The 26,345-nt window shown below is 38.6% G+C and overlaps 3 protein-coding genes across 4 annotated transcripts; 1 reads left to right on the top strand and 2 right to left on the bottom strand.

Annotated features, from left to right (window-relative positions):
* Positions 1-496: 496 nt before the first annotated feature.
* LOC122875388 (gliomedin-like) lies at positions 497-9,474 on the bottom strand. 2 transcript variants are annotated; one of them, XM_044194414.1, is made up of 23 exons: positions 9,068-9,474; positions 8,340-8,391; positions 8,220-8,237; positions 8,062-8,133; positions 7,437-7,529; positions 6,799-6,945; positions 5,591-5,671; positions 5,337-5,426; positions 5,139-5,231; positions 4,942-5,022; positions 4,591-4,683; positions 4,407-4,475; positions 3,986-4,078; positions 3,824-3,898; positions 3,153-3,242; positions 2,955-3,047; positions 2,758-2,838; positions 2,185-2,256; positions 1,972-2,052; positions 1,693-1,761; positions 1,389-1,514; positions 1,148-1,298; positions 497-1,010 (listed from the first exon to the last, which is right to left on the bottom strand). In XM_044194414.1, the coding sequence occupies exons 1-23, from the start codon at positions 9,386-9,388 to the stop codon at positions 542-544; spliced, it is 2,610 nt and encodes an 869-aa protein (XP_044050349.1). In that variant the 5' UTR covers positions 9,389-9,474; the 3' UTR covers positions 497-541. The 2 variants fall into 2 exon arrangements, with proteins under 2 accessions (XP_044050349.1, XP_044050351.1); XM_044194416.1 differs by lacking the exons at positions 3,824-3,898; positions 3,986-4,078; positions 4,407-4,475; positions 4,591-4,683 and having other exon boundaries at positions 9,068-9,470.
* A 1,069-nt stretch (positions 9,475-10,543) lies between these two features.
* On the top strand, positions 10,544-15,083 carry LOC122875399 (aromatase). Its single transcript, XM_044194444.1, has 10 exons — positions 10,544-10,709; positions 11,607-11,821; positions 12,227-12,377; positions 12,461-12,615; positions 12,807-12,983; positions 13,114-13,228; positions 13,314-13,428; positions 13,535-13,697; positions 13,803-14,044; positions 14,129-15,083. Exons 2-10 carry the CDS (start codon positions 11,677-11,679, stop codon positions 14,375-14,377), a joined length of 1,512 nt encoding a protein of 503 aa, XP_044050379.1. The 5' UTR covers positions 10,544-10,709; positions 11,607-11,676; the 3' UTR covers positions 14,378-15,083.
* Positions 15,084-15,211: 128 nt separating this feature from the next.
* Positions 15,212-26,255, bottom strand: ap4e1 (adaptor related protein complex 4 subunit epsilon 1). The gene is made up of 21 exons (XM_044194373.1): positions 25,899-26,255; positions 24,972-25,043; positions 24,726-24,849; positions 24,395-24,468; positions 24,199-24,320; positions 23,898-24,057; positions 23,579-23,745; positions 23,396-23,469; positions 23,169-23,291; positions 22,965-23,074; positions 22,738-22,877; positions 21,830-21,942; positions 21,603-21,721; positions 20,532-20,834; positions 19,768-19,879; positions 19,537-19,675; positions 19,179-19,434; positions 18,501-19,055; positions 18,212-18,402; positions 17,971-18,131; positions 15,212-17,036 (listed from the first exon to the last, which is right to left on the bottom strand). The coding sequence occupies exons 1-21, from the start codon at positions 26,037-26,039 to the stop codon at positions 16,876-16,878; spliced, it is 3,417 nt and encodes a 1,138-aa protein (XP_044050308.1). The 5' UTR covers positions 26,040-26,255; the 3' UTR covers positions 15,212-16,875.
* Between the last annotated feature and the right edge of the window lie 90 nt (positions 26,256-26,345).

The raw sequence follows: 26,345 nt of genomic DNA, 5'->3' as shown, positions 1-26,345 counted from the left end.
AATCATTTTGACCACGAACATGAAAAATCTATTCGAACAATGAATATTGTGACAAATTTGGGTAAATGTTTCGTCACACAACTCTAATATGAATAGACTTTTTTATTTATATAGACTGTTTCAGCTCTGCGAATCTCAAACAAAATGATTTTTCTCTGTGATACAATGTCCAAATTTCCCATACCATTCATCATGTCATACAGCATAAATCCGGTATTGTGGACTCTTGGAATCAACACATGGACATCAGTAGTAGGTAATCTTGATTTGACTAACGGGTCACACATTTATTGCAAACAATATCCAGTGTGACCTATTAACTAAACTTCCTCCTGTGTCAAAATTAAATTTTTACAATTCAATTTATTTATATAGCGCCAATTCATAACAGAAGTTATCTGTTAAGTTATTGCACTTTTTCTATAGAGCAGGTCTAGACCGTACTCTTTATAATATTAAATCATTTCAGTGTTTCAAGAAAGTCACGTAAACCAAGTGAGATTTTTTTTTTAATTTATTGCTCATTTTACAAGGTTTGTGGTTATTTATAGGTCAGTTTGAGTTTAACTTTGCAGGATTTCACACTGCTATTGTCCCACATATACAAAAGATTTTTGTTGGGATAATATGACAGCATAGCTAATATGCCATTAGCTGGCCTTAAATCAAAACTTGCATCCAGAGGACTCTCTTTCTTTAAATCAAAGGCATATGTAACTATTCTGTCTTTGTCATCTGTAAGATATAGCACCCCACATACAATGAAAGCATTTCCTGCTTTAGTTGTAGGGTAGTGAGTGTTAATGACCGACTCCACAGAAAATGTGTCAGTGTTAAGCTTCGCAACCATCGTATCGTCATCTGTATCTGATGCAAAAATGACCCACAGTCCATTTTCATCCACAGCAAACTTGAAGTATGTCTTTGAGTTGCGAAAAAGATAAGTCAGGTTGTGATATCTGCTGTTTGCCATGATCAGAGTGTTTGTTCTCCTGGTGTTCAGGTCAAATCTGTAAAATATTGATCACGGGTAAGTTAAGAAGTTGAGTACAAAAGCCACACCTTACATGACACAGACAGCAAAAATGTCAGTATGGGCAAGTTAATAAGGCAAGAACAAAGTCTTATGTTTAACACAAACACTTACTTTATAAGTGTGTTTTTTCCTGCGTTGTGAAAGTAAAGTGACCACTTGTAAACAACGTGACCGCAGCCCTGAAAGAACCTCCTGATGTCTATAATTTTGTGGCTTGTATCCTGAAATGTCGAAATGTTCCTGTGCTCCGCCAAAAGTCGACCTGGGGAAGAAATGTTTCTGTGTTGAATTCACAATAACTCACAAAATCTCTGTGAATGAGTGGTAGACGTGTGGCTGCGGTAAAAATCACCTGAAAAATGCTCAGCCAGCCAGTATCGACCGTCATCCAGCTGGGATGCATCGGACATCCAGGCTCCAAAAGTGCTTTGCATTTTGGTGGCTTTTGATGAACATTTAATACTTCTAATTTTGCACTCTAAATGAATGAAGATATGTACTTTAGTATTTGAATACATTGATAGATAGATAGATAGATAGATAGATAGATAGATAGATAGATAGATAGATAGATAGATAGATAGATAGATAGATAGATAGATAGATAGATAGATAACATACATAATTTGAAGCGTAATTCAACAAAATGTTCTAACCAGTTCTTGTCCATCTCTCACTGGTTGTCACATTGATCTTGTTGTTGGTCCGGAGTGGATATGAAGAGTCTAAAGAAAAAGGAAGAAGAAGAAAAAGGCTCATTCATATTTTCACAAATTTTAAGAAGATAGTGGATGTTTGTAGCCAATAAATCTTTAAATCAACATTTTTAAAGATGATGGATGGGCATTGAGAGACAAGAGAAATCTTATAAACTAAATCTAAATGTGAGTAAGTCATAACTAAAACCAAATATTGCACACAAGACAGTTTCTTACCACTTTTCATGGGTGTATCGATAATGATTCTACTGTTATTGACGCCGTCCCTCTTTTGAGCCAGGTCTACAGAAAGTGAGGCTATAAAAGGAATCATAAATAGATAAATACATATAGACACTAATGGTGTTATAGTGCAGTATCGAAAATAATATAAAAGACAAAGGTGAATGTTTTTAGGTCATTGTTAGTTTTAGGTAGAGATTTTCCTACCTGTTAATAATTGAATTGGTGCCTCAGTACGGTTCTCTCTTTTGGTATCGTTCAAGGTGCCATGGCTGTCGTCTTGATGAAATGATACGGACAATAGAAAATTATTGGGGTTTTTTCATATATTCAAAGTTAGGTTTGTCTTTACAGTCTCCCTGCTACTCAAAATGGGTTTTGTGTCTAGGAGTTGGTCATACAGTACAGTCTCATTCCAAGCCAATGTTAAACAAGATTGCCCCGAAACAACTGTGGAATAAATCAGTAAAGAGGCCTGTCAATAAAATCTTCCTCAAAGTGGTTGTTAACTAGATTTTATATTTGTGCCTTGACTTGACTTAACATACATGTGAAACATTTTTAAACCAAACCAGGCAGCATGTGGGCATACAGTCTCATTCCAAGCTAATATTAAACACGTTTATGATATAAAATTCTGAAACTGTGGAATAAATCAAAATCCTGCCACTCAAAGTGGTTATTAACTAGATTTTATATTTGTGCCTTGACTTAACTCAACATACATGTGAAGTGGTCAACACTGATACCAAACACAGTATATACAATATGACAGTTTACCACTTTTCATGGGTGTATCATTAATGTTTCCGCTGCCATTGAAGGTGTCACTGTTTTGAATCAGGTCTGGAGAAAGTAGGGCTGTAGAATGAAATGAGACATTATCTAACGTTTACAGGTACTAATGGTGTTGTAGGGCAGCACCTTTAATTAGGATACAAGAGACTTTTACTTATAATTCAGAACACAGGTAATACCTGTTAATAATTGATTTGGTGCCTCTGTAACATTTTCTGTGTTGGTATCATTCAAGATGTCGTGGCTGTACTCCAGATGAACTGATACTGACTCTAGAAAAGAAAAGTAAAAAGTACTGGATTAAACATGTTTTTTATATGTGATCAAAATTAGGTCTGACAATAAATAAATTCTCACCACTCAAAACGGTTGCTTACCAGATTCCACACTTGTGTCTAGACGTTTTTTAGAGTCAGTGACATTCAATACATCTCCGCTATCATCGGCTGGGTGTGGTGTTGGTGATTCTGCGGAAATAAAGATGAGATATGGATTAAATATCAGATATTAAATATTATACTATATACTCATATACTGTATTGCTGTGTACTACTGTAATGTGAAGCTTAAATTCACAAAGTTTACAGACCAGTTTTTGTCCATGTCTCGTTGCTAGTCAAATTTAGCTTCTTGTTGTTCTGGGGTGAAAATGAAGAGTCTAAAGAAATAATACTAAAAAACACTAATTCACATTTTCTCATGTATTAAAAAAGAGATATACAACTATTATAAAACCTTTAATATTCACTTAAACTATGCCAAAATGTAATTGTAGTCTAATACCTGGTTGAATATACAGTGGCCAGTGCATGAATGTTGTTTGATGTTCTGTTTGTAGCCAAAATAAAAAGTAAGAAATACAAGTTTTTGTACAAAGTAAATATAAATCATGCCACAGCTAATGTATTTCATTGACCCTTGGAATAAATTAAATCTTTAGATCAGCATATTGAGGATGATGGCTGGGTTTTGAGGACAAACTAATGAAACTAAATGTGTGAATTGATCAATAGTGATAAATAGTGATACCAATAGACCGTTTTTTTACCACTTTTCATGGGTGTATCAATAATGGTTCCACTGTTAGTGACGGCATCACTGTTCTGGTCCGCAGAAAGTGGGGCTGTAGAATGAAATTAAACATTATATATAATGTTTTACAGTTATGGTCACTCGCTTTACTCATAATTCAAAACAAAGTATTTCGTACCTGTTAATAATGTTATTGGTCCGTCTGTAACATTCTCTGTGTTGGAATCGTTCAGGGTGTCGTGGCTGTAGTCTTTATGAAGTGGTATTGACTCTAGAAAATAAAAGGTATTGAGTTTAACATGTTGTTTCATATAAGCAAAATACAGTGTATTCTGCTCATCCTGCATTCAGTCTTGGGCCAGTTTCACTTTACTGAGAACCACTGAAAATTTTATTCTTTTAAGATCTGACTTGGGATTTTGTGCAAATGCTGAGCTTGAGCACCTTTTTAGAAGTTAATGCCAGTGATATTTTTACATTTCTTTCTAATATTAAGAAAGGCTATTGGTTTAAAAACTGAAATTCCTATTGAGTAAAAAACCCCAATAAAATCAGTAAGGAGGTCTGTCAATGAAGTCTTTCGGCAAACGGTTACTTACCAGATTCCTTTTCTCTGTCTTGAAGTTTCACAGAGTCAGTAACATTAAAAACATCTCTGGCTTCATGAGCTGGATGTGGTGTTGGTAACGTGGAAAGAAAGGTGAGATTTAATAAGATGAGTAAGAAGTTAAGATCAAATCTGTGTGTTCAAACATTTCATGAATGAGTCCCAGTATCTCCTACCTGTTAATAAGCTCATTGCTGCCTCTGTAACAGTCTGTGTGCTGCTTTCAGTCCTCGTGTCATGTCTGTCGTCTGGATGGGGTGATACTAACTCTGTAGAAAATAAAACTGAACTTGGATAACCATACATTTTTAAACCGAACCAGGCAGCATGTGGGCATACAGTCTCATTCCAAGCTAATATTAAACACGTTTATGATATAAAATTCTGAAACTGTGGAATAAATCAAAATCCTGCCACTCAAAGTGGTTATTAACTAGATTTTATATTTGTGCCTTGACTTAACTCAACATACATGTGAAGTGGTCAACACTGATACCAAACACAGTATATACAATATGACAGTTTACCACTTTTCATGGGTGTATCATTAATGTTTCCGCTGCCATTGAAGGTGTCACTGTTTTGAATCAGGTCTGGAGAAAGTAGGGCTGTAGAATGAAATGAGACATTATCTAACGTTTACAGGTACTAATGGTGTTGTAGGGCAGCACCTTTAATTAGGATACAAGAGACTTTTACTTATAATTCAGAACGCAGGTAATACCTGTTAATAATTGATTTGGTGCCTCTGTAACATTTTCTGTGTTGGTATCATTCAAGATGTCGTGGCTGTACTCCAGATGAACTGATACTGACTCTAGAAAAGAAAAGTAAAAAGTACTGGATTAAACATGTTTTTTATATGTGATCAAAATTAGGTCTGACAATAAATAAATTCTCACCACTCAAAACGGTTGCTTACCAGATTCCACACTTGTGTCTAGACGTTTTTTAGAGTCAGTGACATTCAATACATCTCCGCTATCATCGGCTGGGTGTGGTGTTGGTGATTCTGCGGAAATAAAGATGAGTTTCAAATAGAGGAGTTGGTACAGACATCACATATTATTATATATCATAGAACATTAAAGATGAACTTGCAGCTCTAAGTCACAAACAGCCAATAATCATAATATTAACCCATATAATTGTTGTAAATTCTGAATTTGTTCCCACCAGTCTGGTTAATTGTCGAGCTGCTGATGTTTTCTGTGTTGGTTTCGCTGACGGCCTCGCTGGTCAGAATAGGAAATGAATCTAAATGTGTAGAATAAGAGAATAAATGGAAGGTTAACTTTTTGTTTTTTTGTTTTTACTTTAAAACTTCTAATCATAGTAAGAGATTCTTAAATGTATATGAAAAGTCAGTGACTACACCAATAGCCTAAAAATAATAATCAGCTATTAAAATGTTAGTAGCTAACACTTTGAAAAGGTGGCAGCACTTTGTGGTGTATGTGATCAGGGCCATAGCTGCCATTGACAACACTGAGGTCATGTCTTCCATTTTTTGGGGAGGGAGTTGTTTTGTTTTTTCTGGGGGGGTTTCCTGCTATCATCAACCAACACTTGGTGGATATTTTATAGGCTGATTTCAGTTAGACTCAATATATTTAAATTAGACTTTTAGGCCAATAAATAAATAAAGTTTTCATTATTTCCCAACTAAAACTGTATTCCGGGCAGTGTGCACTTTGTCTTTTTGTGTCTGTAGACCAAAACTTTGCATTGATAATGCCTCATTTGCATATTTAAACATACAATTTCAGAAAACTAGTAATACAAAAAATAGCTATATAACTATATCTATTAGATATTTTTTTAACCTATTCACCTGTAGTGTCTCCCCTTAAAAGATACTTATTTTGGTGTCTGGTCAAACCTTTTGTCTAGGGGAGGGTGACCTTGGATTTATTATCTGTACAATCCTGGCTGGGACCATGTATGTGGTCAGTTTGAATTGGTTACAATGGATTCTCATAGTGACCCAGTGCATGAGAATTGTGTTTCACCACAGTTTGGCAAAACGACGCATGTTACTCCGCCCACCAGAAGGACAGACCCACCGTGTGAAGTGGATTATCCTCCAGGGCAAGTTTCTATGGATGTTTTGACACTTTGTGACATCACCTTGAAAACTTGGTCACTACTGGAATCTATTATACAGTAACCAACACGAATTAGACCACAGCCACCATTCTTCACAAAGGATAAAACTTTAAACCTTATAAGTCTACAGGGTTGAGTGTTTGATTTTGAGGTATCACTTAAAAGATTTTTTAAAGTTTTTGTTTAGGCCTTGGTGTCATTTCTGGTGGTTTTTGGCTGTTAAAAAGTAACATGCTGGTTCGTTGTATATGATGATTCTGTAGCAATGTTCTCACCCATCAACATGTTGGTTTGATGGATGTGTTCTCTGATGGTCTTGTTTCTCACTTCAGTGGAATTCCAAGCAGGACAGGGTGGACCAGGTGAACCAGGTGGACCTCTTGGACCAGGTGAACCTGGTGGACCTCTTGGACCAGGAGGACCTTCAAATATACACATACAGTTGCTACAAGTCAGGCATGTAAAACTGACCTAATAAACAATACTGCTGGTCAGTGACATTGCATCTTTACAACAACAACCGCAGCAACAACAATAAAAGAAAAACAGGAAAGCACTCATGTGGGCTACAATGTTAATTCTTTATATAATACTGTTCATTATTATACTGGGACTTTTAAGGGAAACTTTAAATGTAAACTTTTTTTTTTTTTCAAATTTAAAGTTAGAGAAAATAATAGATTGTTATCATAAATAATAGGGGATTAGTTCACAAAAGTTGTGGTTCAGTTTGTTTATTGCATCCCGCCACAGGATAAAGTGCTGAACAAAATAGATTGGCCATCTTGCTATTCCTGGAACCTCACCAGTAAAATTAGGTGGCAGAAGAGAGTAAATACTAGATGCAGTCTGGCTGACTCTCTCTGTTAATCACATCATTCATATCAGGTTTAAATATGTTGTCATCTCTCACCCTGAGTGAGAATGTCATTCGAGGTCTCGCCTTTCAGTCGGGGAGGCCCGGGGTCTCCTTTAGGTCCCGGTTCTCCCTTTTCACCAGGGGGTCCTAGTCATTGACAGGTGTGGTCATTAGTTTAAACCACTGAGTTGAAAATGGAAATCCAAACTAAAAGCAGGATGATCATGTGTTAATGGTAGGACTGTGAACCTGTCAACAAATGATCTTTGACCAATTTCTTTCAGTCTTAAACATAACCGAGCTGATCTGTGATGCCATCAAGAGTCACCAAAATGTCCCAGTGAATGATTGAAAGATAAAAACTTTGTCCACAATGTTTCTCTAAGGCTCAAACTTTTCAACAACAACAACAACAAACAAGAATGATTCAGGTGTAAACAGTCCAGCAAACTAACTCCAACTAAATCAATCTCCCATGCATTTCTACTGTGGCAGCTATAGATAAAGTCTCTTGTAGTATGAGCATAGTGAGTGGGATTCTCATGTTGTGTAACCACGGTTGAACAATGGACAGTTTGAAACTTGTGACTCCTGTTTCTGAGTTTGTTTGTTTGTCCTGGTGCACACTTAATACACGATTAGTCTATAGGGAATATAGGGTTATTAGATTTCACCTCACCTCTTCTTCCTCGTCTCCCCTCAGGCCCAGGCACACCCTGTGGTCCTGGTGAACCTGCTCTACCAGGCAAACCTAACAGGCAAAAGAACTATGACTGTAGTAACAAATTCAGCTTAGTTTAAGTTATTGATGCAGTTTATTAAAGTGGCTGTTTTTACCTGGTGGTCCAGGTGGGCCTGGTAAGAAAATGAAAATATTTCTCACAAATCAAATACAGTAGAAGCACCAGAAAACATAAAAATCAAAGCACTGGAATGGAGAATATTTATGAAGTGCACCTGTTAAACAAATTTTTCTGGAGCTGTTACACAGATCTATGAAGGCTTTGACCTGAAAGAAAGAAAAACAATAGGTGAGGTCAATGTTCCAGCTTGAATGTGAATGTTTGCTGGTTTTCTTAGTCCTCTATGACAATAAATTGAACATCTTCAGGTTTGGGACTGTTGATTAGACAAAACAAGCAGTTTTAAGACGTCACCTTGTGTTCTGGGAACTTGCGTTGGGCATTTTTCACTATTTTCAGACATTTCATCGCTTAACGATCGATCAGTTAGTCCAGAAAATAATCAGATGATTAATAATTGGTAATTATTAATTGATCACGGCACTAATAAAGCAATTACAATTAATTAATTAAGCAATTAATTAAGACATTACTTAGGTGAAATACTTGTGTATCACTGATAAAGGGAGGAGCCGGCAACAATCACGCTCCACTGCTCAAAGTATGTTTCCAGGAAACACTTTGTGGAAAACCCAACGTCTTCTCAATCTCTGCAACAGACTCCTGGATTCTTTGCATTGCACAGACATGCTTCTTATCCCAAAAGGGAAAAGAGAGGAAATGTTTCTTTTAAAGATGGCAGCAAAGAGTTGTTGTTCTCTCTCATAATAACATATTGAGAAAAATCATAAATCTCTCTTTTAAAATATTTTACAGTACAGTAGTCTGCAATATTCACACATTCATAAAAAGAGCCCACATTCAAGCTTTTTGGTGTCTTACAGGAACCATGGAGTACGTCATCAGCATCAACATATCTTTCTCATCTTGGCTTTGTGTTGGTTCTCCCTCCCAGCTTCTTCTGCCGCGGTGGAGCTTCTTCAGCTCTCCAGCCTCTGCAGGGTCCGTGGGCAGGATTCCTGTCTGCAGCCTGCAACTCTGTGACAGCACCTGCACCTGGGCGTCCAATCTGAGCAGCTCCTCTGTCAGCTCTTTCTGTCGGACCAGCATGAACACTAAACCTGCTGAGCACAGGAGCAGCAGCACACACATCCCCACCAGCAGCACTTTCCACGCGAGACAAACTCCACTCCTCTCCTTCATGTTTGTGCCCTGTTTCCTGGTCCTCCGCTGCAGAGTGATCTGGGCTCTGAAATACACAAGCACACACAGCACATATCTGAACACCTGCCAACAGATGAGACGTCAGAGGGAAACTACGCTGTAAGCTATTGGAGAGGAATAAACATGTCAGAATCTGTCTGTAACTACAGTGGGAACCACATGGTGCATTGCGTAACAAGCATCTGGAAAACAGTTAAATCTACTTGATTCAGAAGCAGCCAATGGGCATATTTCCAGAACGACATATCCTGCAGACAGTGTAGTGCTTCTCATCATTCTGGTGCTCTTCCTCTCAATTTTGTTACCAGTCCGTCCTACACAAAATTACATGGAAATGGAATAAATAAGTTGTGAACAAGGGGAACATTCTTTGGATCTACAAAAGAGCTTTCAGAGCACTTTCAGTAAAAGACCGTGGGTGTGTGGATGTGTGTGTGTATTGAATTTAATAAATGGGTTTTCATACTTTTTTATTTATTTTGCATGTTATTTCTCCACTTGTGTTGGTGGACAATTGACATTAAAGATTCTCCATTTCGAAAACATTCTAATTATCTGGTTAAGTCTCTACTACTGAGGAAAAGCACGTTTTCCAGCCAACTTGGGATAAAAACAGCCACCCAAACCACTAAATGTGAGGCCAACATCTTGATTAACAGCTATTCATAGGTACTGAACTTGAAGGACAGCTCATTATAAGCACACAACCTCTGTATGAACATAATTTTCCCTTTTAAATTTTGCATCCATACAATTTTTTTTTGTAGTGGAGCACTGACACCCATTTCTAAATGAAATTTTGAAGACTTTATGTTTTTAAATTATAAAGAAGACATTTTTTCTCACCCCGTTTCCTTTTGGGAACTGCTGGGTAAATCCCTGCTCCCTTTGACACAGGTCAGTCTGACCCAGCTGATTCATTTCCCTTTGAAAAGCCTCCTCGGTTGATGAATTAGACGGTGGGGTTTCTTTCTTTTGAACAAAATGTGAAGTAAGCCCATCTAAAAAAAATGATGCAGAGTGCAGCCGATGAAAGACCTGCAGGTTTTGCATTCTTTTGAATAAAAAACTGTTATCTGGTCTGTTCATTGTTCTGCCATGTAATAGTACTTGTAACCCTGAAGTGGCAGTGTTTCCAAGCAACCAGTAAAGTGAAGGCTTAACCGAGGATTTATAAACACTTGAATCCATGTGATTTATTTGGTAGAAGAATGTTGATCATCTTTAAAACCAGTGGAGGAAGCACTGCATCTCTTCAAACTGCACTCTAACTTGTCAGGAATAGGAAAGAAAAACAGGCGTAAGTATTATTCTTTGATATTTTGTTAATAAATAATTATAAAATGCTTAGAAAAGAAAAACAGATACTCTTAAAGACACTGCTTTAATATTTTAAAGATGTAAAAACATCTAAGTGTTATGTGAAAATCTGAGTTATGAATTTCAATGAAACCCTAACTTTAACTCTGTCTCATGAGTCATGTGGCCATGTTCTGTCACAAATCCTTGATGTTTCAGCTATGGGGGGGGGAATTGTAGAAAGAAAATATTTTTTAATTAAATAAAATAAAAATAAAAGTTTTTGCAGTCTGTCATAACAAATCTTTTAGGATAAAGCAAAGTGTTAAACTTTACAGCAAGAAGGGCATAAGGGTGTACTGGTACTCTCTACTTGCTTCCATAGAAACTGACCTTCATTACCATCACTGAAGTGAGACCTTGATTTCATCAGTAAACTCACATTTACTGATTTTGAATTCATCATCCTCATTTTAATTCAGTATCAAACACCGCGTAATAATAATTGTGTAAATAGCCAAAGAGGGAAATTACTCACTGTACATAATATCTTGGGATAATACCCTAATGATATGAGTATGATAAAACTGTAATAACGTTACAAAATAAGGGAACAATCTGTCACCCGCCCTTACACTGACTGTAGTGAGATATTAGATGTGGAATCTTATAACATTACCATGATACAAACAGCTGTCTCAGTAACAAACAGTTCATCATAAAGCTTTATGTGGGTGTATTTTGGTTGTAATGTGTGCCAGTGCTGAGTTACATCCCAGCACTGAAGGACAAGAGAATTACAAGGGATGAAAAGGAAGGCTGTCTGCAGATTAAGGTTCTTATAGTTTGTTTTAACAAATGTATTTAATGGATGGCTTGGTTTGCGTGTTGGTTAAAGGAGACAGAAGCTTTGTGAGCACAGGTCACGCACAGTAAGCCCGCGCAGGTGTGTGTTCCTGGCTGCAGTTATGAAGGGGATGCTGCCGCTGGAGACGCTCACCGTCGGCCACATGGTGGTCGACACCATGTCTGAAGTCACCGCCCTTCTGCTTCTACTACTGCTACTGTTGCTCCTCATTGCGTGGAGCCAAACAAACCGGCCACATACACCAGGTAGGAGACTTCAGCGTCTGTTCTTTCACATAACCTGTACAGATTGCTCCACATATACAAGTGACTGCAGGTGCAAGCAGATAGAAGCAAGAGAAATATCTGTGTCAATGTGTTTTGTGCTTTCAATGGTGACAGTAATGGTGACAGTAAATGTTCAAAATAGAGACAGGGAGCCACATTATTGATGAAATAATATAATAGTTTATTGATTTCCATACAGGCAGTCCCCTGTTTTCACTTGCCCCTCACTACATGGACATTAGAGCACAGAGTTCAGTCAGTGTCCCTGAAGATAAATTCAATATCTTTCTCAAAGTCACTTCAGCAGACTGGATGCTTTGCTAAGACAGTAAACTGAACTGGGATCTATTATGCCTTATATCATTACTTGTTTCTTTCTGCCAGGTCCTTCCTTTTTGGCAGGACTCGGCCCCATCCTCTCCTACAGCAGATTCATCTGGACTGGGATAGGAACAGCGAGCAACTACTACAACAACAAATATGGCAGCATTGTCCGCGTCTGGATTAACGGCGAGGAGACCGTCATTCTGAGCAGGCAAGTCTTTGGAGATAAAACTCTTTATACTCACAATTTACCCCATGAATCTGGAATAAGTCAAAGCCTGGCTACTCTTGTAGGTCTTCAGCAGTGTATCATGTTCTGAGGAGCGCTCACTACACAGCCAGATTCGGGAGCAAAACAGGGCTGGAGTGTATTGGGATGGAAGGGAGGGGTATCATTTTCAACAGTGATGTCCTCCTCTGGAAAAAAGTGAGGACATATTTTTCTAAAGGTGAGCAGTTACCTTAAACAGAGAGTACAGAGTCAGTATGGTGCCTTATTTCACCTCTCTTTCTACACATTTCCCCGTATCTAATAAGATGACAAAAATAAGTCCAACCCCAGCTGATTGAAGCCTGCCAATAACGGAAACACTGCTTCATTGTATTAGAATTACTGCACTGTTTCATGGTTGTTCCACAGCTCTGACAGGCCCCAGCCTCCAGAGGACAGTGGAAATCTGTGTGAGCTCCACAGCCAAACACTTGGACTGCCTGCAGGAGATAACCGACCCCTCCGGACATGTGGACGCTCTCAATCTGCTCAGAGCCATCGTGGTGGACATCTCCAACAGGCTTTTCCTCAGGGTGCCGCTCAACGGTCAGCTGCATGTTCACTGTCTGTACATTCTACACTCAAACAGTGTATTTTCTGCCAGTAAATAATATTTCCAGTTCTTGCATTGATGCCTGCAGCTCCTGACTCTGTTTTCTTGTTCATCGTAACTCAGAAAAGGACTTGCTGATGAAAATCCAAAGCTACTTTGAGACCTGGCAAACAGTTCTAATAAAGCCTGATATATTCTTCAAGATTGGATGGCTGTACAACAAGCACAAGAGAGCAGCGTAAGATCCTCACACATCACAGTAATTCAACATTTGGCTTGTGATTTCTTCAACCTAATCTTTGCGTTGCTTTTTGTGCCAACAGCCGAGAGCTGCAAGATGCGATGGAGAGCCTTCTGGAAATTAAAAGAAAGATTGTAAATGAGTCTGAGAAGTTGGATGATGATCTTGACTTTGCAACGGAGCTCATCTTTGCTCAGGTTTGTCTCTTTTGATAAATCTATACCACCTTCGTCACAGAGTTACCATCCTGATGATGTCATGTGTTTGCTGCATTCTGCATACCTTAATTTTCTTTTTTAACAGAACATCGGAGAGCTTTCAGCAGATGACGTCAGGCAGTGCGTGCTGGAGATGGTGATTGCAGCACCCGACACACTTTCCATCAGCCTCTTCTTCATGCTGATGCTGTTGAAACAAAACCCAGACGTAGAGCTGAGGATAGTGGAGGAGATGAACACTGTCTTGAGTAAGTGCATTTGTGAGGTATTAATCTCAGTTTCCCTCTATGACAGCTAAAAAAAAAAAAAAAAACTATTCCAACGGCCCATGAATGCTGCATTTTAATTTCCAGATGAAAAAGGTGCTGGAAACATCGATTATCAAAGCTTGAAAGTGCTGGAGAGTTTCATCAATGAGTCTTTGAGGTTTCATCCTGTGGTTGATTTCACAATGAGAAGAGCTCTGGAAGATGACAACATCGAAGGAACTAAAATTACAAAAGGGACCAACATCATTCTCAACATTGGCCTTATGCATAAGACTGAATTCTTCCCAAAACCCAAAGAGTTCAGCCTGATGAACTTTGACAAAACAGTAAGTCAGCTGAGTGTTGTGCAACAACACATGGCTCTAAAAACTAAAAACAACAGTTCAGTCTTTACCTCCTCTGTTTGGCAGGTGCCCAGTCGTTTCTTCCAGCCCTTCGGCTGCGGGCCTCGTTCCTGCGTGGGCAAACACATCGCCATGGTGATGATGAAGGCCATCCTTGTAGCTCTGTTGTCTCGTTATACTGTGTGTCCACGCCAAGGCTGCACCCTCAACAGCATCAGGAAGACCAACAACCTGTCGCAGCAGCCTGTGGAGGACGAGCACAGCCTGGCCATGCGCTTTATCCCTCGAACAACACCTCAACACAGTCAGCGCTGAGACACAGTGGTTACATTTTGGTGGAAACTACTTCAGATTGCAAATATTGAAGTATGTAGCTGATACTATACTGTTACTTTATTTCCTAGTTTGTTTCAAAGAGCAAGTAAACACTAAATCTGTGATGTCACCACAGATGTTTTGCCTACTTTGACATCAGTGATCTTCCGTGAATACTGTAGAAGGCTTTAGCCAATTTTAATGCCAGTTCATTCCCACTGATGAAGATGCTGTCATCATGTCTCACACACACACACATATATATTTTACATACAGTCTGTGTTTCCTTTAGCATTATAGGGCTCACCGTATTAAACATTATCAAAGTTAACATGGTATAGTGAGTAGTGTTAGATGTAAACGTCATGTTATAATTTCAGGACACACAGGAATGTGGAAAATATTAGATGTAAATACATTTGTATGACATATGATGAAAAGGTGAATCCAGGTAAAACCCATTATTACTATCTCATATTGTTTTCTCATGTAAATCTATATTACATATATATAAATAAATAAATAAATAAAAGGTTATCTCGATAAGAGACAGAGATAATTTCTTTTTAGGGTCTCAGTGAGTAGAAATGTGGACTGTATGACGCAAGCAGAAAATCAAATGTTACTAATGTTTTTTACAGGTGTATGCTTCAAGTAAACAATGCTCATTCAATAAATATGTGAAATAAGAGTGGAAAGAACATCAGAAAATGTTCTCTTTAATGTAATAATGTCCCTCTTTGCTTCAAGTCCAGCACATCTGTTTCATAGGTATTACAGATCTACATCATAGCATCTATTTCATGAATAATCATTGAGTCAGTTGAGTCAAAGTGAATTTACATGTGTTGAATTTATTCACAAGTTAGCAGAATGTAGTGACAGGCACTCCAAGAAAGAAGGATTTTCTCTGTACCACAGGCACAAATCAAACACGCCACCTTGGCATTAGAACATAAGGCGTTGGGTTAAAGTTGAATTTTAGACACATTGTTAGTTTCAAATCAGGACACATGCAAAAAAGAACAAAGGTAAACTTCCCCCTCAAGTTGAATTAAATAAAACAGTCTGAGACAAGTTAGATCTGGCACAGCACAATCAAACAGTAACATGAAACACAATGATTTTTTTTCTTTCAGAGAAATTAATACAAAATATTTTCTGTAAGAATATAAATCCAATAAATATGTATTTAATACTGCGTTGATATAAAAATATAATAATGAAAGACCACTAAAATCACTGACCACTGACAAGCCAGAAACATGAGTGCATAGATATTCATATCACACAGGGCAGCATCTGCAAAACACGAGGGAAAACTGAAATGCTCCTCATCATAGTGATAAATGGGTAATATGGACATTGCAGAGTGAAATCTTCATTACTACATTTAAGACAAAATACTCTCATCATTCATGTAAGAAATACGTGTAACTGCTGCAGCCGGAGTTAGTGTCAGCATAATAGATAAACAGGGATGTAAACCTCTGCTGCTTTTTTCAGCAGTGAAGATGAGCAGGTTCCACTTGACAAGCAGCTCTCTGTAGATATTTGTTTTTTTTTTTTAAACTAAGTTTTAAAAAAACATTTTATTTTAAACCCTCCTCTAATGGTTTGTCCAAGTCCATACCAGAAATAATGAACAATTAATTGGGTACTCCTGAAAGATACCAATATCTTCCCTGTGCCTCTCACCTAATAAATAACATCAACCAATCCAATGCAAGAATCTGTATTAGTCCTTCCATTTCAATCAGTATTGATGAACTTAAAAAGAACCTAAACCTTTAGTTAATAACAGCAATGAAATGCTTTAAGATGCTAAATGAGAAACTGAAACCTTTATGTCTCTGGTTGATTTGAATGGGCTTCACTGTCATGATCGTTCTAACCTAGAAAATGTAGCTGATTTTTAAAAATAATGTCACAAATTAAAAAAAACAGGACATGATCTCTCTCGTTATTTAGCATGCAGACCTGGGGCGCAAAAAATAACTCTAGAGAGTCATGATTTTTCCCTTACACAGAGAATATCATACTTAGTATTCAGTTCACTCACAAACAATGTTTCAACCATTGAAATTTTCAAGTCATTATGGGGCCCTGTCATCATTTTAAGACATAAGTGTTATTCTGAAACATCAAACATCCACTGACGTTTAAAAACACAATCTTTTGGCCATGAGGTTATTACCAGCCATGATGTTCAAACAGTTGTGATCCTGTGAATTATTTCACCAATTTACTGTTAAAAATAAATAATTTGTGGACAAAAAAAACCAAATCCTACTACATAACTTATAGTGGAGGAGATAAACAAATGATAAACAACACTGTAATATAAAGTTGAGAATGCACAATGTCAGATGTTCTGTACTGTCTCATGCTCTGTTCCTACTACTACTACTACTGCTCTGTGTACCTTCTGCTTCAGTGGTTGAGGGTCAGGTGCTCGTGTTGCTCAGTGGTGTCAGTGGAGGTGTTGCAGTCGGGGCTCAGTGCTCCTGTAAAGCTCTCTGGCAGTGGTAGATCAGGCAGTCGGGCAGGTCAGGGACTGGAGAGCGCAGCCACGCAGCCAGCGTTCCCGCATTCACATGACAGTGCATCAGACATGGCTGATCCTGGAGGAGCCGGCAAGCTACAATACCTTCCATACCTGCGGGGAAAAATAATAACGGTTACTCACTAATAGTGTAAAAGTGCCTGTCAACTCTAACAGATTTGGTAGATTTGACAAGATTTTTAAAGACTAACCAGTGACTGGGGCTGCATATCTGCTTCAGCTTGATGCCCTACATAAATTATATCAGTTGCATTGCTTCTTCAATGTAAGATAAATCATGTTTATCTCTAATATCCCGTTAAATAAACTAACAAACACATAAGACATACTTTGTGTTTATCATTTGGAACTAATGGCTTTGTTAAAGTTTAACAAATCATTTATTAATGCTTTTAGACCAGCAATAAGCTATTAACAAGAACAACTTTTGAGTTGTCATGTGGTATATGTCCTCCAGCATAACTTGCATTTTAGCTTTAATGGATTATTACTGATCTGTAAAGCATTAATAACCAATTTATTAACATTAATAAAGCCATTAGTCACAACTTAGAAACACTATGCAAATATGCCTTATTAGAAGGTGGCATCAAAGTAACTAATAATATTGTACATGAGTGAAAAGCTAATGCATAACTTTAACTTTGACAAAATAATCTTAACATAAGGTCCACTTAATAGTTTTTTTCTGAAACCTCCATGCATCTCATGGTCTACATCAGCTGGGTTAAAAGCTCTGGAAAAAACTAGTGAGTGGACTTTTTAATAAATAAACTAACTTGGAGTCGGGTCACCTTTGGCAGGAGCCTTAAATAAAATACTTTGCTGAATACTATGTATAGATGTGTGTCTGCACAGACTATCTATCTAACTAGTTACCACAATAAATACATCTGAGTACTCGAACACATTACAAAGTAACACGTTAAGCCAGCGCTGGTTGTTACATACAAGCATCAAATGATACATTGTGTTGATAAATGTCTAACAACGCAACGTTTTTGTTTAGAAGTAAATGTCTCTTCACCTATGATTTCCACGACATGAAGCTGAAGTTTCTTCTTCAGCACATTCAGAGTGGCTGTGAGAGGTTCTGGGCCATCACTTATCAGTGTCAGGTTCTGCTTTGTATCATGAGAGAAGGCCAGCCACATTCTCCCGTACTCCTCTGTGGACACAGTCAAAGGTCTGAAGGAAACGTGAAATTTCAGTAAGCAACTGATCGTCTCTGTGCGGCCATACTTGGAAAAAAGAAGAAAATATTTCACCTGATGAAGCTGGTTAGAGGCAGTTTGTATGAGAGCTGCACTGACTGAGGTGTCCCAACAGGCAACTGGTAAGATACCATCCCAGCCACTTCAACATGGACTGAGGGCCTCTTCACAGTGAGGGAATACTGACACACTGCTACACTCTGGCTTCTCAACTCCTGCACTGGACTGCTACACGCACAGCATACCTGAAATAAACATTATAAGAAAACGCCCTTTAATTTGAAAAAGTAGTAAGGAGCGTATAAGACCTCACTAATAATTTTCTGCTCAATAATTACTGTACCTCAAGTTCATCTGAGTCAAGCTCTAGTAGTATCTGTTGAATGTCAGAGTCGGAGGAGTTGTATATGAAAACAACAAGCGCTAAAGAATCCTCTTTCTGCACATGACAGGCTGAGAGATGCAGGCTTTGGTTGGAGCACAGACGAGTGATCTCTGAGTAGGAGAGTCCAGAGAGCTCTGCAGGAAGATGAGAACTGAGACACAAGTCTTTAGGTCTGTTTGGGTCTTCACATGGAGCAGGATCAGCAGCGACAGCGACACCATTTTCCCTAATGAGAGAAGGGTTACTTCCCTTTATGTCACTGTCAGTTAACTCTACATCACAGGGGCCATTTGCAGTAGTGAGCCCCAGAGAGAGTTGGGATGTCTGTTTGGGTGGAGAAAGGGCCAGCTCTGAGGTGACGTTGGAGTCCATGAAGTTGTTACACAGCAAATTATCCACTGTGCTGGGAGAGGAGGCGAGGGAGTTGGATGTTAGCTCGCTGGCCCCCGAGGACGAGCCTGGACTTTTGGCTTTTCTTCTGAATCGCTGGGGTGTCGGCTCAGATTTTCCCATCTGTTAAAAGAAAAAGTTTTTGGAATTATAATATCAGACAAATTTATCACACCTTACAGCTTTACGTCATATTGTGTAGCTGTACCTCATAAAGATACTGTAAAGAAGAATTAAAAAGCTCACCAGACACACAGAGCTTTGGGAACCCAGGCCGACAAACAGCGAAGAGGCCAGCTGCTGTTTCTCTTGTTCAGGCTGAGGCGTCGGTATCGGAGTGGGAGTCTGGCTGTGTGAACTCTGAGCCTCTCCCTGCTGACTGGGTGACCGGAGGGGACTGGGAACCTCAACTTGGGCAGCCTCCTCCACAGGTTCCGTCTGCGCCAGGTAGCCGTCCCTCCCCCACACCCTCTTCACACCGTCCAGCTTCAGAGTTGTAGAGCTGAAACCAAAATCTAAAAGTATGAGTTCTAAACCAGCCATGCATTTGTGTGTAAGCTATTTTAATTCAGACAGCACAAGTATGCACGTTGTTTCTACGTACCCTCCTTTGTGTGAGATATCGGTGCTATCGCCTGACAGACCAGAGCTCATGGACAACAGTGTAGGAGACTGTCTGTCGGCGATGCTGCAGGAGGACATGCTGATGGGCAGGGACAGGCTGTATGGCTCCAGGCTCAATGCTAAGGCAGACAACACAGTCAGAGCAAATCAAAACAAGGCAGTGAACATATTGCCAAATCTGCCACAGTCTGACTATTTTAATGAGATTTACCTTTTGCCTGAGCTAATTCCTCCTGCCGTTGATGGGGAGGCTTGTATGGAGCAGCGCCAGCAGCCAACGCCTCTGACACAAATCCATCCAGAAATGACAGAGAGGAATCCACCTGGAAACCACAACAACAAGTTTAAACTTCTCCTTTAATGGGGATGAGAAGATCATTTGGAAAAGGACTTGCAAAGTAAAGATGTCATATGTGAGTACTTGCAAATATCATATATTGTATATAATTTTTACACTTTGTTTTGTGTACAATAGACAATTAAATTACCACAGGAAATTGAACAACCAGAGGAAACATTTTTGTATTTAGGATATTATTCTTGTGCTCTACTTGACTGACACTACATGCGATACTGAATGGAGATCTGTGGTAAACCCAACCCATCAGACTACTCTAGACATGTTACAAATGGCTGCTGATTACGGATGAAATGATGATCCCCATTATTTCGATAAATACTGTAATTAATCTAATCAACTGTGTGTCATGAGAGGGCAAGTGTATGCAGGTCTTTTCCCCCAAACATCAGATAACGAGCACTTACTCTGCCAGAGAGGAGGAACTACAGGATTACGTTTTATTGTTTTGGCATCTTACACCAAAGTTTGAAAAGAAACGGACATTCAAAGACAAATTAAGTGTTTCCATGTTTTAAATACACCAGGTTTCTATGAGCATTGCTTGTAAACATTACAATGACAATATACTGTACACTTAAACATCATTATTGTAATTCTGCAGCCCTGCATGTTACCTCCAGGGGTTCCAGGCCGGCGTCTCGAGGCAGCACCCTGGCTCGTAGTTCAGAGTCTTGGCTGAGGTGCTGCAGCTCCTGAGCCCTCTGTCTCAGTACTGTGTCCAGAGAGCTGTTGTATGCTTCAGAAATTTCCTGAGCCACAGAAACGCCTGCCCCGCCCTCACAGAGCTTGGCCATTGCCATGAGGACCCAGCTCTTTGTTTCGCTGCTGGTGTTCTTCATGTCCAACAGTTTGTCCAGCAGCCTCAGGACTGTGGCCGCTTCAAGTTCCTCCCTCAAATAGGAGTATTCACCGAGGACCTGTGCATGTCAGAGAAGGTAAAACTTTAGTATATTTCAACATACTATGCAGTAACACTTACTGCATAGTATGTTGCAAGTTAAATTTTGAAGGACAGGTAAAGTCATTAAATGTTTTTAATCTGTAAAAGATTTAGAAAATATAATGTCATGCTTGCAACTCATTTAGTTTGAACTACTGTGACTTTCTATTCTTGCATCATTCCTGTAAAAAGTCACTCACATGTCTCCATCTTTTTTAGGCTACCAGGATACCAGATATATATCAAATTGACAATAGGATTTTACTGGCCATGTTTTAAACTCAGCTTGATCTTGCTGCAGTGCAGACCTCTTAAATCCCTGTGAGCTGCCTGGGATCTTCTCTCTTCTGATCATCCATCAGGAGACACAACAGCATAACTGTGCTTTTATCGTCTGGATTTCAAACTATAATTTGAATGAGGTACCTGAGGAACTCCGGCCAACTAATTCTTTATGATCTTTTAAAACACTTACACTTTTAAACTGATATTGAACTGCTCTATTGTCCTGTAGTTATTCTTACCAGTGTTCATTGAAATACAATATTTGTACTTTCACCTCCACTTATATTTTACTGTTCTTTTTTATGCCAGCAATTTACAGTATTTATAGTTATAGTAAATTATAGTAAACTAATTGGCAAAGTATGCTTTAACCTGAACATGTATTCCTTCTTGCTCTCATTATTATTACAGAAGAATTATACAAACTGCTCATAGTGCTCATTGTGCAAACAGCACTCACCCAGCTGATGACTTGGAGGAAGCGCTGTGGCAGTTTGCCAGGCTCTCCTTGCAGCAGAGAAACATATGAATCCACAGCAAACAGCCTCAACTTCCTGTCTTCCTCCACACTGTCAAATCCTGGGCCATTAAAGACAAATTACTAATAAATATCAGTATCAAATTACTGAACTGGAATATCACAACACAGGAAAACTACAGAATAAGTTGAGTGTGTGGTAATCTCACCCTCAGACAGTAGTTTAAGGAAACTGTTTGGGATGTCAGACTGCATCATGTCTCCACCCACTGAAAACACTGTGTTCATGGTCTCAATGAACCATTCATTGTCTGGTGCATATGTATAATAGTTTATAGGAAAAAAATCAACACAATAAATAGGAACAAACAAGATATAAAAATACAACAGCATGTTATTAAATGATTTCTGTTTTTCAACCCAGAACTAATTCAAATGTTGTATTTAGCACAACTTTGCCAGTAGCTTTAGTATTGAGAAACTGAGACTCAGCTGCAGTTCACCAGGGACCAGTATAAGTCTACAGTCATAAATGTCTTTATGTTCCACTGATAAAATTAGTGTTGCAAAACATGCAGTCTACCAGGTTTTACTTTGTCTAAACTACATCTGTGTCAGAAGCTGTGTCAAAATAAAGTCCATCCAACTTCATAGAAAACGAAGTTTGTGACCCTTTTAATTGTCAATAGGCTTGTTTGTCAAGATTGTGAAATTCCAATTTTATAAAACAAAATTTATTAAGAGGTACAGTAAGTTTCAAGAAATATACTACTTCACCACCATAATAAAGTTATACTATACACAATAATTAATAAACAGAAACATTCTGGGTCTGGGTTGAAAAACATTCAGAATTATATGAGATATAGTGGGTGGGGGTTTAAGTATGATTTTCTTCTTGGATCAGTGAAGCAGGTCCAGTAGACATGCAGTTTGTGACTGGCTCTTATTTCAATATTTATAATCAGCTTAATGACACGCCTGTGGTTTATTGTTGTAAGGGTCTTCCAATTTTCCAGGTGCAGTGGTCCACCAGAGGTAAATGAATGTACATTTAACACTCTGTCGCTGGCGCTGTCTCCTGCTCGTAGTATGATCAACACACTCGGAAGGATATTTTTCTGCCAGTTCTGCCACCTTCCCCACCAGGTCAATGGTATTATAGTCATCTTTACTGATGCGCAGAAACTCCAGCATCTTCTCGACAATGACTGTGACGTTCTGGGCATTAGTGATCCGAAAGAGCAACTCCAGTGTCTACAAAAAAACAGGAAAAGCCCCATAATGCTGTAAACCCCCAATTCCACAACATCAAAATCCTGACTACCCCAGTATCTGCCTCACCTCACGCTTAATGATGACGTCGGGGTGATCTAGACACTCTATGATGGTCATCTGATGCTGCAGGGCCAGTTTAGGATCCTGCTGGACAACGAAGGTGAGGGCCTTCAAGCCTACAGTAACACCAAATAAGCCAATTTACTATAGTGAAATCTTGACTGTCAATGAAAAAAATTATTTAAATCAAAGGTTTTCTTTGGATCTTACCAAGATATTTGAGATTAATCTTCGGCGACAGAACAAAATTGCCAATGCACTTTGCCGCTTTTTCCAAAAGTTCAGATTTGGGATGAATTGTGTAAATACATTTTACACATTCGTATAATATCGCTGGAAATAAAGAGATATATCAACAAGTGGTTGAAGAAAGTACTGAAATTATTTCAAACTACCACTACTACTTTACAAAAAACGGTACTTTAAATTTGACATACCATAAGTGATGTTATGATTCATCTCTGCTCTTCGTAAAGACTCGTTGAGGACTTCATACATGATCTCACTTGTACTGTCAAACAAAGAACAGACTTAGAAAATTTACTTGCAAGGATTGAAGCACAGAGTACAACCACATGATAGCAGAAAAATCCAGTTCTATCAGGGGACAAAATAATTACCTGTGATCATTTTTCCCAAGTAAGGATAGTATTCTGAGAAGCTGAATTTGCAGCCATGGAGCAGGAACACTATGATAGTTAAAATCCATGGGCAGTTTTCCCCCCACCACTTGCTTCAGTATGGTGACAAAACTTGCTGTCAGGTCCTTATAACCTTCTGGATTCTCCTGTAACAAAAGAAAAATATGTGACATGACTGGATTACACCACAGTAAACCAAACCAAGATGTCTGTATAATGTTTTCTCAATAAACTAAGTTAATGTTGTGGTGAAGTCGTAACCTCTTAAATAAATGTGGAGTCCAGAAAAACAAATTACCTGGATCATCTGTAAGTAGATGTGTAGTGAAGCTGTCATGACACCAGGATCCTTGTCACACAGAGCTTTGCGAAACTTGTTGTGGATGTGTTGAACTTGATTCGGTGCTATTAGGTAGAATTTATATAGTGCCAGGACTGCTTTTCGTCGAATGATTTCTCTACAAATATGTTAGGAGAAACTCTTACAAATCATAATATTCAAGCAGATTTTTCAGGCTCCAGTTTATCATATGAATAAATACACTTGAACGCCCATATAAGTAACTAATCGGACTGGAAAGGCAAAGAGCATTTCTTACTTTGCGTTATTAAGTTTCTCCTCGACCAGAGGAAGAATTGCAGGAATCATATCTTTGGGGAACATCTGGCTGACAACAGTTAGCGCCATGCACACTTCAATAAGGTTTGTGCTCTGAAGATCCTGAAAACACAAACTACATCAACATTCCTTATTCAGACACCAGATGACAAATGCTGTAAAAACTTAACACCCACCTTTAATACAGTGTTCACAAGAAGAAGAAGCAGCTCATGACTTTCGTTCAGAAACAAAGACACGGCGAGGTAACCTGCAAAGCACACACAAAATCATTTTTTGGCAAAAGCAGTTTTGGAAGACGCAGTGCAGTTGTTTCATAGTTCAGGTTAATAAAGTTGTGGTGATGACAAATGAAGAAGGTTCTCAAAAAATCACTATGTTAAAAACTCAAAAAGCTTCTAATCATGCACCTTGTGTTGATCATGAGACTAAGTGAGTATTGCAGAACCATTGGGTAAGGATGCTGAGGAATGAGTAAGCTTTTTAACTAATTACAAAAGAACATACCGACTCTTTTCTCCAAAGCAGTGCCTTGTTGAGCCAGTTTGATAGCATGAATGTAGCTGAATGAAGCCTCATAACCGAGCATTTCACAGTAGATCGCTCTCACCATGAGCTCCTTCATCTGCCTCTGAATCAGATTATGACACAAGGAAGAAATAAAACACATCAATTATTTCAGTCATCACTCAATCTATTTGAATAATCTGGTTTCTTATGCAGGACCAAACTGGAAAATCAGGAGAATCATACCATGGAGGTGTTCGGGGAGGACATCTGTTCTCTGATAGCTGCTAGTTCACGTTGAATAAGTTTTTCTTCCTCCTGAACAGGGGAAACACATTTTAGGATAATAAGATCAAATACTGAGAAAATGCCTGCCAACGTTGGCACTACCATGTTGGGTTTGCTGCCATTGATCATGTTAAAAGACCCATGAACTACATATCAAGATCTTACAGAGAAATGCTTTTACATACTTATTTCCAGACGGTGAGAGACGTTTATAGTCATAATACCAGAGCCAGTGAAGCAAATTTACACCTTTATACATTTAAGACTATAATGGATAAGGATCCTTTTCTTTACACTGTGCCCTCCCACCCTCCTACCTTTAAATCAAATGTTAACCGGTGGCTGCTACTTAACAATCCTCATAGGACTGTGGATATCTAAATGTATTTCTTTTGCTGTAAACCATTTCTGATTGGTGCATTCATGTGTTTGTGAAATATTACAACATTAAAGGCTTGAGAATTGGCTGAAGAACAGCAGCAACAATCTTTCACAAAGTCCATGTTTGTTTTCCAGGTTTCACTTCCCTGCAACACAGTTTGTGAATGCAAAACGTATGTCAGCTGACTAACATCTCGACTGTCTGAAGTTATCACAAGCTCATGAACGCACCAACAAGGACAAGTTTTTAAAACAGTCTCAGCTCTGATTTCACCTGTATTACGACATGATAATAACGTAAAATAAACGAGAGGGTGTATGTAAAATCAGTCTAAAACTAAGCACAGTACTGTACTGAATACTTAGCATATAGCAAGAGGGTTAAAACATATGAACACACCTTTTCAGAGTTAGCATAGGCAGCTTAGCAAGCTAACGTTAGACCATATCAACAACTGACTCATCCTATTTCACCTAAGCTCCAGTTTTTAAGGACATACTCACATGTTTGGACGTTAGTTCAGTGATCCCTCTGATTAGGTTTCCTAGTTTTGAGGTGGAGGACAGTTTTGCAGATCCAGGCTGAGAATCTAAAGATAGGAGGCTCGGCAGAGCTGTCAGGGTCTTCTCCACAACATCGCTCATTTTGGCAGCGAAAAACAGGGCTTGGTAGCTGGCTTTTTTCTTTCAAAATATACTTATTAAATCATTTATCCATCCCAGTAAGAGTTTCTTACACCGAGTCAGTGAAAGCTACTTGTTAAACATTTAAAAAGATCACAAGAGGTGAAATGCTAGCTTGGCAGTCGGCTATTGTTTTGATTCAGCAGACTGGCTTGTTGATGATGTCACTTCCGCTTGTATTTGGGAAACTTTATTAGTAACTTTAAACAAATACAGTAGCTGCCAGGTCTGAATAGCTCAGTAGGTTGACAAAAAAAAAGTGTAAAA

The sequence above is a fragment of the Siniperca chuatsi genome, linkage group LG4 (assembly GCF_020085105.1).
Source record: "Siniperca chuatsi isolate FFG_IHB_CAS linkage group LG4, ASM2008510v1, whole genome shotgun sequence".
NCBI classification, from domain to species: Eukaryota; Metazoa; Chordata; class Actinopteri; order Centrarchiformes; family Sinipercidae; genus Siniperca; species Siniperca chuatsi.
This window is presented reverse-complemented; position numbering and strand designations above follow the sequence as displayed.